Source organism: Plectropomus leopardus, chromosome 23, assembly GCF_026936395.1.
Source record: "Plectropomus leopardus strain MGB_pleo_1.0 chromosome 23, ASM2693639v1, whole genome shotgun sequence".
In the NCBI taxonomy this organism is placed as follows: domain Eukaryota; kingdom Metazoa; phylum Chordata; class Actinopteri; order Perciformes; family Serranidae; genus Plectropomus; species Plectropomus leopardus.
Genome location: NC_142198.1, coordinates 17559302 through 17574667, shown reverse-complemented (window position 1 = coordinate 17574667; position 15366 = coordinate 17559302). Strand labels below are relative to the sequence as shown.

The 15366-nt window shown below is 38.6% G+C and overlaps 2 protein-coding genes across 2 annotated transcripts; one reads left to right on the top strand and one right to left on the bottom strand.

Moving 5' to 3' along the window:
• Window positions 1–2183: 2183 nt before the first annotated feature.
• Window positions 2184–9642, top strand: tex261 (testis expressed 261). Its single transcript, XM_042512786.2, has 6 exons — window positions 2184–2383; window positions 5438–5517; window positions 5639–5792; window positions 6342–6409; window positions 6540–6642; window positions 7362–9642. Exons 1-6 carry the CDS (start codon window positions 2314–2316, stop codon window positions 7475–7477), a joined length of 591 nt encoding a protein of 196 aa, XP_042368720.1. The 5' UTR covers window positions 2184–2313; the 3' UTR covers window positions 7478–9642.
• A 560-nt stretch (window positions 9643–10202) lies between these two features.
• ankrd53 (ankyrin repeat domain 53) lies at window positions 10203–15286 on the bottom strand. Its single transcript, XM_042512708.2, has 6 exons — window positions 15230–15286; window positions 14914–15007; window positions 13555–13754; window positions 13070–13234; window positions 12845–12965; window positions 10203–11777 (listed from the first exon to the last, which is right to left on the bottom strand). Exons 1-6 carry the CDS (start codon window positions 15280–15282, stop codon window positions 11223–11225), a joined length of 1188 nt encoding a protein of 395 aa, XP_042368642.2. The 5' UTR covers window positions 15283–15286; the 3' UTR covers window positions 10203–11222.
• Window positions 15287–15366: the final 80 nt, after the last annotated feature.

The window sequence follows — 15366 nt, the reverse complement described above, 5'->3', positions numbered from 1 at the left end:
ATCCTGGGAATACCAAATCACTGCAAAAAACATTCAGAGCTACAACCCTCCCTAAAGAAAAGCATTTTTCAAATGTCATTTAACCCAGATCTGCTCCAAATAGCCTGTACTTGTTGCGTGTCAAAGGAAATGAAACCCATTCAGCCGTGTTTAATGTCGTGCGTCGTTCTTTTTGGATGCCTCGGTTTCTAGCTGATCTAAGTGCAAGTCAGGGGGCTTTTTTATGCTACAGAATATAGATGGAGAATAGCCCAAGCCATAAAAAAACCCACTTTATTATATGAATACCCACTTCTCTCCCGAGGTGTCTGTCTGTTAAAGCTCGATCCAGCAGAAAGATGGAGGCTGCCATTTATTTAGGCCCATTAAAGCTCTCACACCCGCAGCCCAGAGGTGTTGTTGAGATAAGAGCCTCAGGTGATCTGCGCGCCTCCTCCTGAAAGTATCTTTAAATGCGGCAGGTCGCCTTTTGTTTTCTCACCTCCACACAGATACTGTATATGTGTGCATGCATGCATGAATGAATACATGCACCACCCTCACACCGTGCTGCCCACCTATCTGCCTATGTTAAAAGCATTTGAAAATATGAAATTACTCTCACCTTTGACTCCGACACCGTTTTAGTGTCTTCACACTGTTTCACATTATATATTTACTTTATTTAGTTCTTTTTACTGGAAGGTCTGGCTTTTCACTCTCCAGCATACATTTTTTATTGTTTTCCTCCTCAGGCTCAAAGGTGTTAGCTTTTGGGAGGCAGTAATGTTTTCTGGCCCCTCGGTGTTATTGAATCAATGCACATGAAAGCCGGCGTGTGTGTTTGTGAGTGTGTGTGGGAGAGAACGCAGGAGATCGAGATTTACAGCTAATGAAAGAAAGACTGGAAATATTACTTGAACTTTAAACTGACAGAAACATACAGAGCGTGTTAACGAGAGACGACAGTGATACAGAGTGATGTTTCCAGTGCCCCTCTCCTTTTTTTTAATGGTGGCCCTACTGTAGGTTTCCCAGTTTAACCCTTTGGATTTACCCAAATAAATAAATCAGTAAAATGTTGATGATAGATGGACAGATGTGTATTATATGGATGAATGGATGGATGTGGATATATATATACATATATATGTATTCACCTATCCATCCATATACAGTATATATATATGTGTGTGTGTGTGTGTGTGTGTGTGTGTGTGTGTGTGTCGATGGATGTGGATAGATGTATGAATAGATTGATAGATGTAGAGATGTAGATGGCTGGATAGATGGGTAGACAGATGAATAGACAGAATTGGGTGGATATATGGATGGACTGAGATAGATAGATGGATAGATGTGGATGACTGATAGATAGATAAATAGATAGATGTCAATGACTGATAGATAGATAAATAGATAGATAGATGTGGATGATAGATAGATAGATAGATGTGGATGATAGATAGATATATGGATAGATGGATGTGGATGATAGATGATAGATAGATGGATGTGGATGATAGATAGATGTGGATGATAGATAGATGGATAGATGGATGTGGATGATAGATAGATAGATGTAGATGATAGATAGATGTCAATGACTGATAGATGGATGGATGTGGATGATAGATGATGATGGATGTGGATGATAGATAGATAGATGTGGATGATAGATAGATAGATTTGGATGATGAATAGATAGATAGATGGATGTGGATGATAGATAGATATATGGATAGATGGATGTGGATGATAGATGGATAGATAGATAGATAGATAGATGTAGATGATAGATGGATAGATAGATAGATGGATGTGGATGATAGATAGATGGATAGATAGATGTGGATGATAGATAGATATATGGATAGATGGATGTGGATGATAGATGGATAGATAGATAGATGTAGATGATAGATAGATGGATAGATAGATAGATGGATGTGGATGATAGATAGATGGATAGATAGATAGATGGATGTGGATGATAGATAGATGGATAGATAGATGGATGGATGGATGTGGATGATAGATAGATAAGATAGATAGATATTCAACCATGTTCATGTATTGTTCAGGACCCAAACACAGTATTTGAGTGTATTTGGTATCTGTCAGAGTGCTGCACTTCTCCTCCAGCCGCTTGGGGCGCTGTATCTAAATCAGCCCCTCTGCGTCCTCAGAGCCGCTCTTGTGCTCCCTCCTCGGCCCGCACTGACAGCACAGGGGCAGGAACTTTGACCGGTGCTCCAGCGCTAGTTAGCTGCCTGCTAGCCGTTGTGTCTAATATTTTCACATTTGTTTGCGTGTTGTTTCATATGCAGAGAGATGTGGTTTATTTATTTACTCAGCTGGCTGTCGTTAGTCATCCAGATATCCTTCGTCACTCTCGCGATAGGTGAGTTTACACTAAGAATCCCTGCACGAGCTGGCTAATATTAGCATGCTAATGCTAGCGGACTAAATTAGCAGGTGAAGTTGCAGAATATAACATTAACGGGGCTTTGTTTTAGAAAACGGCGACTGTATAATGTGTACACAATAATAAGCAAATACAAACTGTAATTGTGCGCCATGAATAAATACGTTGCGTGCGTTAGTTCACCGGCATACCGATAGCCTGTTTAGCTAGCTCGCACAGGAAGTAATATGCAACGAATACAAGAGGTTTTATTTTACTTATAAAAAGTGATGCCGTTAAAAATTGTAAGACGTAATACCATTTGATAAAAGAAGAAGAATTTAGTATAGTTATATAATGATATGTCTTCAATTTCAAATATTTTGGGGACACTTCTGCTGGATGTATTATTTGCTAACAGTTAGCATTTAGCTTTGTCATTTCATCGATTTTAAGTTATCAATCAATCGATTACGTGGCAAATAACGTTAGTGCGGTCATAATATCTGGTGTGCAGCATCAAACAGCCGTTTTCAATCAGATGTTAGCATATACGTTAATTAACAAGCCAATATGTGTAGCTATGTAATCTAGCTAACATTAGCATTGAGGTATTTTCCATTTGTTTACATTAGATAATCTGGTTGGTTATTTGACACGCTGGCTGTTTAACACGCGGCCCACCTGCATGTCACAACCAGCGCCATCAATATGTTGAGTTTCCTCCAAAACTTTTAGCAAACTTGTCTCAGTGCCTTTCTGTGTTACGTGGCCAGATTGTTACCTGGCCACGTAACACCTGCAGCAGCTGTCAGGTGTGGCTGCTCACTGTCAGTCACACTTCATGTCAGCTGTCTCTCTGTGTACATTTTATTTATTTGCATTAACAAGACAAATACTGGAACAAGGATTTCCATGTTTACTGAACTAAATCTGGCTAAAAACAAACCGCATAAGGGGAACGTCTGTTAATCTAATAAACTTTTGCTGATACTGTATAGGTCAGTTAAATCGATAAACCCTTAAACCTGGATTGACATCTGTTTTCTTGTGCTGTGTTCAGATGCCTTTTACAATAACTAAAATTTATGATGTGAGCAAGGGGGTTTGATTTCGGTCAGAAATATGGTAAAATAAATGAATAAATAATAAAAGTTCTATCAGAAGCTTAGCATGAAGTGTCCTGCAAATTGCAAGAAATTAACAAGTCATTTTTTAAGCAAAAAATTTTAAACATTTTAGTTTAGTCTTCTTAAATGTGAGAATTTCTTTGGCATTTATGATAGTATATGAAATGTATTTGGGTTTTGGACGGTTGGACTGAAGAGTTAAGATTAAAATGTCGCTCTGGGAAATTGAAATTGAGAATAATTTGCTTTTTTGTGACATTTTATAGACTAAACAATTAACCCTCTGAAACTAATCAAATTGGTTTGATTTTTTTTTTTTTTTTTCAAAAACATGGTGAAACGACAGTGAGCAATATATCAAGATATGGCCCCAAAATCAGCAAAAAATTATTTTTTTAAAAATTAAAAGAAAGAAAGTTACCCGAAAATAAGCAAACAAAGAAAAAAAAAAAGACCTGCAAAAATATACTGAAAAAAAGTTAACATTTTTTTACGTGACATCATTTTAAATATAAAATTACATTACATTTTTCTCTGCTTTTTCTGATAATTTTCAAATAATAATTATTAACTGGCATCACATGCTTCATCAGATTCTTAGTTTGTTTTCTTATTCAATAATTCCTAATTTTAATCATCATTCTTTAATTATAGGTCTCAGGCTTTTCCTCTTGTAAGTCCAGCAAACAGCAATTATTTTTCAAATGGCCCAATTTCTTGCACGAAATTTATTTATTGTGATGAGTCGTCCAGAGCTGAGAGGAACAAATTTCATGGCGAGTGTCTGAAAATATGGAGTGCAGTTCTTCTCTCGCTTTCTTTTGACTCTTATCTTTTGCAAAGTGCAGATTGCCTTTGCGTGATGAAGCTCTCAGACTCTCGCCTCTCCGTGAGCCGTCACCTTCTCAGCTCCTGACTTACAAGATTTGACATTCAGTCTCTCTGGCTGCGTTTGGGCTTCGTTCTACGCGGGTTTAGTAACTGTGGGTCATGTCCGTTTCAGATGTGTTTTTAATAACTCACTCGACTGAGCTGATATTATTTGGCCTGTCTTTCTTGCTTTGCCTCGGCTGTTCACAGGGCAAAATGCTGAATCTCAGTATCTTTAGGTACTGACTGAAATGTATCTTTAGCACCAAGAATAGAAAACTGTGAAGCACTTACTGTTGGCCTTCAATCTCTGGTCAGATTCAGACACTCTATTTGACCAGTTATTTTTAGATTTTATTTGATCCAAAGTTTTTTTTAATAAATATCTGTAACATTTAGCATTTGAGAACTTTTAACAACTACCAAGAGTTCTAGTTTAGTGTTGACTGCACATGTGTAAATAACACTGTCCTGGTAATAAACATAACAAAGCTATGCCTCACGTGCTCTGAAATTGTCTTTAAAATGCCATTGAAATGACAAATTATCTCTTTTTTGAGAATATTGGTTGGTTTCCAGTTAAAGTGGTAAAAAAGTTAAGTTATCAATATATCAATATTTTATCGATATCGTTATATGAGACTTGGTGTCATCTTAAATTTGGATATTATGATTTTCTAAGTGGTTTTACAGGCTGTATTACAGTAAAGTGATGTAATTTTCTGAGGTTCTTAAAATGTCTTAAAATGTCTTAAATTAAATTTTATTTTATAATTAGTAGGCCTTAAAATTCATTAAATGGTCTTATATTTGAATTTATTAGGTCTTAATTTCCACAAACATTTTATCTAATTTCATCTGTTCATCTTTTAGTTTCTTTGTCGAATGGAGATTTCAGCATTGGGGCTTGTGGGGATTTATTCTGTTTTGGGTCATTAGAGGAACTGCAGTTTTTTTGCACTTCTGCATTGGATTCATTTTTTAGCCTCAGAAGTTGCTGTTACAGTTTTTCCTGTGTCGTCGCTCATCTCCACATCTTTGTTTTCACCAGCTGCTGGCCTGTACTACCTGGCAGAACTAATAGAAGAATACACAGTAGCCACCAGTCGAATAATAAAGTACATGATAATGGTGAGTAAGCTGATAAAGAGTGATGTCATTTTATTTATGCTGTTTTTAATAATAAATTATTGTACAATATGTAATTCACAACACCTGTGTTCTACTTCACTGTTTGTGCGAATGCGTCCAGTTTTCGACAGGTGTGCTGGCAGGTCTCTATCTTTTTGAAGGCTTCCCAATGTTGATGGTGGGAGTCGGCCTCTTCACCAACCTGGTGTACTTCGGCCTCCTGCAGACTTTCCCATACATACTGCTGAGCTCCCCAAACTTTATCCTCTCCTGTGGTGAGTACGACAGACACCAGTTTTGGATTATTTGCCTGTTTAAAACAGAAACTGGTTTCAGCATCATCTAAAGAAAATAAAACTTAAAGGGTAACTTTGGCGTTTTTCAAACTGGACCCTGTTTTCCCATGTTTTTGTGTCAGAGTTACTATCGGCAACAACAGTTTTTGAAATAGGTCCAGTATTGAGCGAGAGTGTAAAACAGGCTAACCATTCGGGGCATCTTCACACTGTCAATTAATGACCACTAAAAGTGTTTGTTTTGGCCACTGACAGGATCGTATCATTATTCTAAGTGTCTGATAACATTGTGCAAACAGAGATAGACCCTTTTGTTAAACAGAAAAGAAAAATATTTTAGAATAGTCATGATAGTCGCACAAAAATGTGGTATTTGTATGAAACTAAAAAGAAAGCTTCCTTTCGTTTAGTCATCAAAGAGTCTTGTGTGAGGAAATTAAGTCAAACCGATGCTGATTATTTGTCATTTTCTTGTCTCTTTTTCTTTTTTTCCAACATTGTTTCTTTTCCCTCGTCTCCTCTCTCCAGTGTTGGTGGTGGTGAACCATTATATGGCCTTCCAGTACTTTGCACAAGAGTATTATCCATTCTCAGAGGTAATATCATCTCACATTCATGATGCCATACGCTGTCTGTGATATAGTGTTTTTTTAAACAACAAGGGAGATTTTCTGTAATTTAACATTTCTCCCATACTTGTCTTATGATCTTGCGTTTGGCTTTAAGGTGCTGGCATACTTCACCATCTGCCTGTGGGTGATCCCCTTCGCCTTCTTTGTGTCACTGTCAGCGGGGGAAAATGTGCTTCCATCCACCATGCAACAAGGAGGTGAGATTTTTTTTTGTCTTTTCAGCAATATGCTGTTTTTTAGTTTAAGGAATCAGAACCTTTTATTTACCCCCCTTTCACATTAAAGCCGTCTTATCTAATAAAGGCAAAAAACCAAAAAATATTCTTTAAAAAAGAAGAAAAAAGTCATCCCTGGGGATCATAACATATAAGGTTTGAATTAATCTGCAAATATTCTGGTTCAAATTAGACTTTTCAGTGGATGCTACTGAGGCACGAAACAGGCCTAAATGAGGCCTCAGTGTTCCCCACAGAATACCAGGTGTACGTATGTGTGGTGGTAGTGGCCACAGGGGTTGTTAATTTAATTTAATTTTATTTTTTTATATTTTTGGGAATCTTTTAAATGATTGTGTGTCCCTTTGAACACATTATGTGTCTTACTTTAATATCTCTCCATGACACTGAGACTGTGTCGTGTTAAGATGCTGTGAGCTGTAAATTCGCTACTTCTAAGCAGAAGAGAGAGGATAATAGCGTGAAAGCCAAGAGCGCTCACTCTGCATCAAAATCTGGGTACTCAAACGTCACCAGAAGTACACTGCACACTGACAAGCAAAAAAACCCCAAATAAACTAAAAAAATCAAGCAATCTCAGTCGACTGTGGGGTGTCTGACTGACGATTTTAATCTCCGACTTTAAAGGGCAGCCCTAAACGGTATTTAACAAATGCCTTTTTTCTTTTAATTTTTTTTAGACGATGTGGTGTCTAATTACTTCACCAAGGGCAAGAGGGGGAAGAGGTCTGGGATCCTCCTCGTGTTCTCTTTCCTCAAGGAGGCAGTGCTGCCCAGCCGACAGAAAATGTACTGAGGAGCTCGGACTCGGGGTGCAGCCTCTGGGGTCTGTTGGTGTGTGTGAGTGAGTGTTTGTGTTGGAAATTGAGGGGAAGCAGGAAGGACTTTGGAAATTTGTTTCTGGATGGGACTTAAACGAAACAGTGGCCAAAGCGGAAGCACATGAAGAGGACGGACCAATAAACGGAACAGAGCTTCTTGCTGGACGAGCCCACGAGTTTACACAGGCCACGTTCGTCTCTCTTTGTTTTTCTGTCTGTCTGTATTGACTGCCAACAACATCTGGAGACCTCTTTGAGGGGATCTTGTCCGTAGCGCGATGCTTTCTTATTGTCATGTTGGACTCCTCCATTTTTTAAGCTTTGATATGTGTGAAGGATCTGAAATTAACAACCACCAAAAACCTGTAAGTTTTGACTTTGGCAGATAAATCATTAACACTTTTCTTCTTGAGATGAGATTTGCTGTCATTTGTGTGTTTTAGGTATCACACTTTATCTGTTTCAATACAAAGTAGCATTGAGGGCAGGTTAAGAGACAAAACACAACTTGTGAAAACTACTGTCTCCTCAGATGAAGGTTGGAGATTAATGAAACAGCTTAAAGGTACTTTTTGACTTAATCCTTAAGTCCAGTCTTTGACTTTGATGTGAATTGATCCTGGAAAGGAAAGCCCAGCTGCAGACAAAATGCTACAGGTCACCACAGAAATGCTTATTAACATTATTTCAAATGGGAAAGTGCAGTTAAAGGAAGACTTTTACCACAAATGATCATATGTTTATCAGCCATTCACCTCATGTTAAGTTGAATTCATGAAATAATTTTTTCTCGCATGCCTCCACGGTGAGCGGTAAATCCAAAAACTGAGAAAATTCTTGATGATTTGAAGTTATAGGGGTCCTGGTTAAAAGCGCAAAGACTATATCAAAACATCTGTGTACGATGTAATTCTTGCAGCACAATTTAAGTCAAGGAATGTTAAAAAGTCTCAAATGGGCAGGGCTGGGAGGGCTAAGACATGCCCAGTCACTCAATCGTGCCACCTCTCGATCCACAGCACCTCCCTGCTACCTGCACACACATAGAAGTCGGTTGGCGAGAGGGTGTGGGCGGGGACTCGGGGGCTCGGTTGGTGATAAAAGCAGGCTTCTACAAGCAGGCTCATCCAATAGCAAAATTCAGTTGCAATCTCCAAGTTTCAACCTTTAGAGTGCAGTCACTGTGTATATTTACAACACAATATGTAGAATTTTAATGCTTTGCACTTTAATGTCAAGAGTTGGACCTGAATCAAACAACGTTTTTAAGAGTTATTTCTGGTTCACCAAAATCACACAATAACACTAACTAACTGATCAAGGCCGTGGTAGACCAGCAGCTTTCATGTTCAGCAGGGTAAAATTATTGTTTTTATCAGTGGAGTTTGGCTTTGTTTGGGAAGTACTGAGCATATGACTAAATAACACTCACAGCTGTGAGAGTTTAACTCATATTTTCATGAAATTTTGCTGTTGTTAAACCCCCATGACTTAAATTCATCAAGAATTTTCTCTGTTTTTGGATTCTTCATTCACCATGGAGGCATGTTTACTTCACAGTAATTGTTATATAAATGGTCACTGTGGGAGGTGAAGTATTCCTTTAAGTTGTAAAGAACCAGCTACTAATCAATGGAAATGGCTAGTTTTAATTACAAGATTTGACATGTGAATACTCTCTGCCCCCCTAGAAAGGATCACTTTAATAAGTGAAACACCCTTAAATTATAGTTGGCTACGATGGAAATCTCCCAGTCTGGATCGTTTACGTGTGGCCACAAAAACGATGCACTAAGTTGAGATTTTTAGTTTTCTTGTCTCACATCTACAGAGTCATTAATCACCAGCGCTGTAGTCTGCAACCTGACTGTTTTTTAAAAATTCACAGTAATAACTAACTGACTTTTGTACATTGATCGTTGAGTTAACCCGACACCAAGCGTTAAAATGAAAACACTCTTTAAGATCGAACCTTGCAGTGACTCTTGGGTGCTTACGTGCGTCTGGGACAAAAGCTGCTGAAAGTGGTTTGATGAAGGCACTATTAAAGAGACCGAAATTCTTTTTACCAATTACGGAGTGCGATTCATTGTAGGCTGGTATTCACACAAATGTATAATAAAAGATTTTGTTGAAATAACACGCGGATTAAATGGTTCTTTTCAGAGGTTGGTGTTCAAGGAAATAAAGGCAAAAATAGATGAACTGATCCTCGTCATTTCCAATTAAATCAGGTTAATTCACCCTGTCAGTGCTAAATTTGATTTGCAGTGTGATGGATTTTCTTGTTGTCACACCGTGAACTCTACTCAGAAATGTGTGTGCGTGCGTGTGTGCGTGTGCGTGTGTGTGTGTGTGTGTGTGTGTGTGTGTCAGACAGTGTTACAGAATGGCATTACGTTAGCCAAGTCCCATGTGGCTTGGTCACAGTAGGTGCACCACGTTGAGGCTTGTGTGCACTTTGACCCCCGCTGAGGTGTGAAGTGCTTTGTGAAGTAAAGGAAGAAGACAAAACTGCCACACACACACACACACACACACACACACCTTCAGCTGACAGGTCGCAGCTCGCAGTTACGCACACGCTGTTGACAAGCCCTCACCTGGATCCCGAGTCAGGTCCCTGGGGGCAGCAGTGAAAGTGCAGGGATACATCTGAGACAGGTGACCCAGTTCACTGAGGTTTTCTCACCTTTCACTCACCCCTCCGTTCACCCCGCTTTCGGAGCCGCAGCATCTGGAGTGTGTGGCATTTTTAATTTTGTCACTTTGAGCTGAAGTCATGGGGCGGCAGGTTATTTTGTCAGGGACGGTCTGCTGTTATGCCTGTTAACACTCGTGATGCACACAGCCAGACGTCCAAGTAATACATGTTTTCCTAAAAAAGAATGCTTTAATTACAGTGGTAGCACTTCATAAATACCATAAATTAGGGATACTCAACTCTACATAGGGGGCACTTTTGCAAAATGACAGGAGGCCAGGGGCCAGTTAATAAACACACAGATCGGACCTCGAATGGGGGGTGGGAGATCCTCCCCTGGTGCTTATTTATTTATTTATTTCAAATAAAGAAGCTCCATTTAGATGCTTTTGAAAGTGTGAATCCATATTTCCCATTGTGAATTAGAAAATGGTCAGCAGGCCACGGGGACCCTGTCGAGGGCTAGATTTTGCCTTTGGGCCGGAAGTTGATTATTACTAACATAAATGGTAAATTGATGATCACAAGTCACTTGCAATCCTTTCAGAATGTACCCACAACCCACTTCAATCCACTGCACTACACAGTATTTACTGGCCATTTAACAAGGTATATAATCCAATATTTATAAACCCTTTACAAACCTATTACTAACCATTCAGAAATACTTGATATACTATACAAAATGTTAATGTGCACTACAATAAACTGATATAAATTGTGAAAATCATAACAATAATGAGAGGAAATTAACATCTAAGTATCATGATGGTACGTAAGTTTATCGATAATAAATTTAAGTTAATGTTAATTTTAATGTTAACAAACAATGAAATTATAATTGATGTTTACTATTTCCGCTTATTATTATTTTTATTGTTATTCTCATGTTATTTCTAAAAATGGTCTCATGTTCTTTCCACCTCCAACCAAGTTTCAATGTTAAAATATGCAAAATATTGTAGTATCAGACGAGTTTTAATCAGTTTTTAATTTCAGGTCCAGCAGTGTGATGCTCAGTAGTGTCCGGGCTCCAGCACCTCAGCCAGGTGCATGGCCACCTCTGTCCAGGGGGAGGTGCTCCGCCCCTGGGGGTATCCTCTGTGCTGGACCTCCTCAATGTCCTGCGGCTCAAAGTAACGAGGGGAGGCGATCCTGGAGGGGAAGGCTCTGGGGAACAACACCCTCTTGAGGACGTCCAGAGGCAGGTCAGGGGTGGGGCGGTGCGTGCCGTCCCACTTGGTGGAGTACCGAGGCTGCCTGCTGCTGCTGTCCCTCCACACTGTGACCTGGCCCCGAAGGTCCGGCTCTCTGAGGGGTTTCTCTGGCTGGACGCCCATGAAGATGGTCCACGGTGAGAATGGAGGTTGCTTTTTGGAGGTAATCTTCTCCAGAGGATCTTCTGGCTGATGCTTCGATGGGCGTTTGGCATATTTTTGGTAAGAAGTGTTCTGACCTGATGAGAGACACTGGGTGTGGTACTGGCTCACTGAGACTCTGGGGTGGAAATCCTTCAGGAGAGGAAGACCTTTATTGTTCGCCCACTCAGCCATCTTCACATCAATAAGTGTCTGAAAATTGACAAGGAATAAGTGTGAATAGTTTTGTTTCATATGTTACATAGATGCTACAAATTTTATTATAGCTTGACAAGAGAACTGAGAATACTACCTGATCTTCCACCAATGAGAGATTAATGCTAATGTTTAAATTTTTGAAGTAAAAAATACGTAGCAAGATTAGGATTTTCACAAGTACCCTTTAAATGTTACATCAACATTGATCACAATGTTCAAGAAAGCATAGTTTATTAAGTAACACTGCATTCAGCAGCCTAATGTATCCTCATTCAGCAGTTTGTATGATATCTAAAGAACTAGTGTCCCACAAATGGCATGGTCATTTTATTTACTTAATGTAAATTTGTGTAGGTCATATTTACGCAAGTAAAGTTACGTAGGTTAGGTTTAGGCAGATAAATGTACGTGAGATTGGTTAAGGAAAATAAATTCATGTGGATTATGTTTAGCCAAGTCAGTTACGTAGGTTACATTTAGACAAGAAAAGTTCTAAAGGTTACGTTAAGACAAGTAAAGTTAGGTAGGTTAGGTTTAAGAAAAAACAAGCAAACATGGTTGCTGTGGTGCCAGACTGTAAGCAGTAGTCATTCGAGAGACACAGCGCCAAAAAAACACAAATTTAGTGATGCAAAACACCAAACGAGGCTGAATCTAGAGTTGGCTTTTACTTTCACTTAACCAACAATCCTGCATAGTTTACCTTTAACATAACTTACTTAACCAAAGTTAAGCTGGTCAGGTTTAGGAAAAGAAACACAGTGAGGATGTACTTTACAATACTTCTTTTGGTTTCACATGGGACACAAACACCGATCTCCTGGGGGAAAGTCCTGTGTTTGTTTGACTGTTTCAAATGTATCAGTCCCATTAACCCTCCAAACTTACCTCCTTAAGAGGACTTTTCAATCTTTAAACTCTTACATGTATTATGTTACTTACAAATTCAATTACATTACTTTTTGTAGAAATAGTGTATGAGGGTTTTAACATGTGAATATGTTTGATGATGTATGATTCAGTCACAAAGTTATTATGTGGTTGTCAGCATATCAACTAACCTTTTTATTGAGATCATTCAGTTTGACCATTTCCACGAGATCACTGTACAAATTTTGAACTAGTTTCCTCTCATGCATTTCTTTCTTCTTCTCTGTCTGCCACATGCAGCTTTTCAGATACCTACAGAGAAAACCAGAAGACTTTTTAAAAAATCGTCAATTTTATCTGAAACGGTTTAACAAAGCTTTCATTTATTGGTGTGAATTGTTTTTTTAGCTTGTTACCTTGCCACCTCCCTGCGGCACCAGATGCGGGCCAAATCCAGAGGGGTGTGTCCCACGCTGTCCTGGGCCAACACATCTGCTCCAGCCTGAACGAGGATCTCAGTGCAGTCCAGGAGGCCTTCAGAGGCAGCCAAGTGCAGCGGGGTCGTCCCTGAATCTGTGGTACTGGTAATAACACACACAAAAAAACTTAATTATTATTACCATCATTACTGCTGTTATCATTATCACATTACTGTTGTCATCATCATCATTACCATCATTATCTCTTGCAACAGCAGCTAAGCTTTCATCTCATTTTAATCATAATTTTACTTTTTGACACTCTTGCAGTGTTAGTTTGCTTTCAAGCTTCTCTTATAAAATGTTTTATTTGGTGATTGAATAAGCATGCATCCAGCTGAGTGAATTTACAAATGCACCCATTTTAGACAATAAAGCTGAAAATTTGCACAAAGCAATCTTTCACAGAATAAGGCCCCTACGCGTTGACGTCGGCCCCATGCTCCAGCAGGTATCTGAGGCAGGAGGAGGTGTTGGGTGAGCTGCGGGAGGACAGGACCATGTGAACAGGCTGACGACCCTGGAGATCGCTGCTGTCGATCCACGCCAGCCTGGACGCCACCAGCAGCTGAACAGCAGCCAGCTGGCCATAAAGGCAGGCCACGTGAAGCGCTGACAGACCCTGGAGGGTGAAACACAAGTTATGCAAAGAGTTACGCATGTTTTCTTAATCACATGGCTTACTGGGATGCTTGAATGGAGTGGGACTCATGTGTTTCCAGTGAAAAGTGGAATATAAACACATTTAATAATGTGCTGCTCAAGTTGGCAATTTATTTGTTTATTTCCATTTTGTGAAAGTGTAATGAAATTCATTTTAGAGGAAAATATTGATAGGCCAACTGCTTCTTTGAAAGAAGTAGTTGCTTTCCAGATTATAATTGTTCATTTAATTGCATTTGCAGCCACAACAGTGAAATCCAATTCAGGCCTCGAGGATAACACATCAATAATCACCTCAAGGCACCCCTCCCCGCTGTGAGTAGCTCTAAGACTATTATACTTAACTTTTTAATGCTGACTTTTTACCTGTACTGGTGTATATTTGTATTTGGCATTTGTTTTTAAATAAATGGCTGGACTGGGGTACTTAATTACATCACTACATGCTCTGCAGCATATTCTTTAAGCCACAGCAGTGGACAGCCATCTACAGTATAATCCCTCACCCGATGTTTGAATGTAACTTAGTGTATTTACTGTTCTTTAGTATGAATTTAGGATACGTGTACATTACCTGAGTCTGTTCTTTTCATGACACTTTTATACTTTTACTCCACTGCATTCCAGAGGGAAATATGGTACTTTTACTGACATTTATCTGAAAGCGTTATTTCCTTTACAAAGTAGATTTTTGCATAAAAATCAGAAGAAACGTTTATAAAATATGTTTTGTTATAAACTAATCCACCCAATAGTTTAAATGAATACAGCTGTTTTCTTATTTATTTTTTTAATAATAGATGTATAATATAATATAATATATATAATTCAATATTAAGTTTATTAAAGGCATTTTTAAAATTACTTTTTCGTTTTAAATGTATTATTATTACTATTATTATTAATAATAATAATAATTAATAATATTACTAATTAATATATTTTATGAATATTTGTTTATTTATTTATTTTTTTTGGACTGGGTACTGTTACTTTTCATACTTTAAGTACATGTTCCTAAATAAAATTACTTATTTTTACTTAAGTAACCTCTTCAATGCCTGACTTTTACTTGTAACTGAGTATTTTTACAGTGTGGTAAGTGTTGATGAGCCTACCTGACTGTTCACACTGAGATCCAACTTCTCTGAGCTCCCAGCAGCAACAGCTGGAAACATGTGCACGTCTGGGGGAGCTTTGTGGGTGTGTTTTCTGCAAAATGAACCATACAAAAACTACCGTCGTAAATGCAAGGCTATCATTACCATAAGACACAACTTTTTTGGATGATTTTCAGTGAGCGAATTCAACAACGTAACGTTCAAAATGACCCTTATAACAAACTTAAAGCGCCCCAAAGCGACTCATACATAAAAGCGTGTGCTTAAGCACAGAAAATAACCTATAAACTTAAATATTATTAACGTTATTTACCTATTTTTACATCTCCCACGTCTCCGTTTTCCCGATTTGTTGACAGGTTCCATGGTTGCCACGGAAACGTGGTAACTAGGAGACGAACTCTGATTTTAGATAACTCAGTAACAGGCATACTGTGTATACAAATGTAA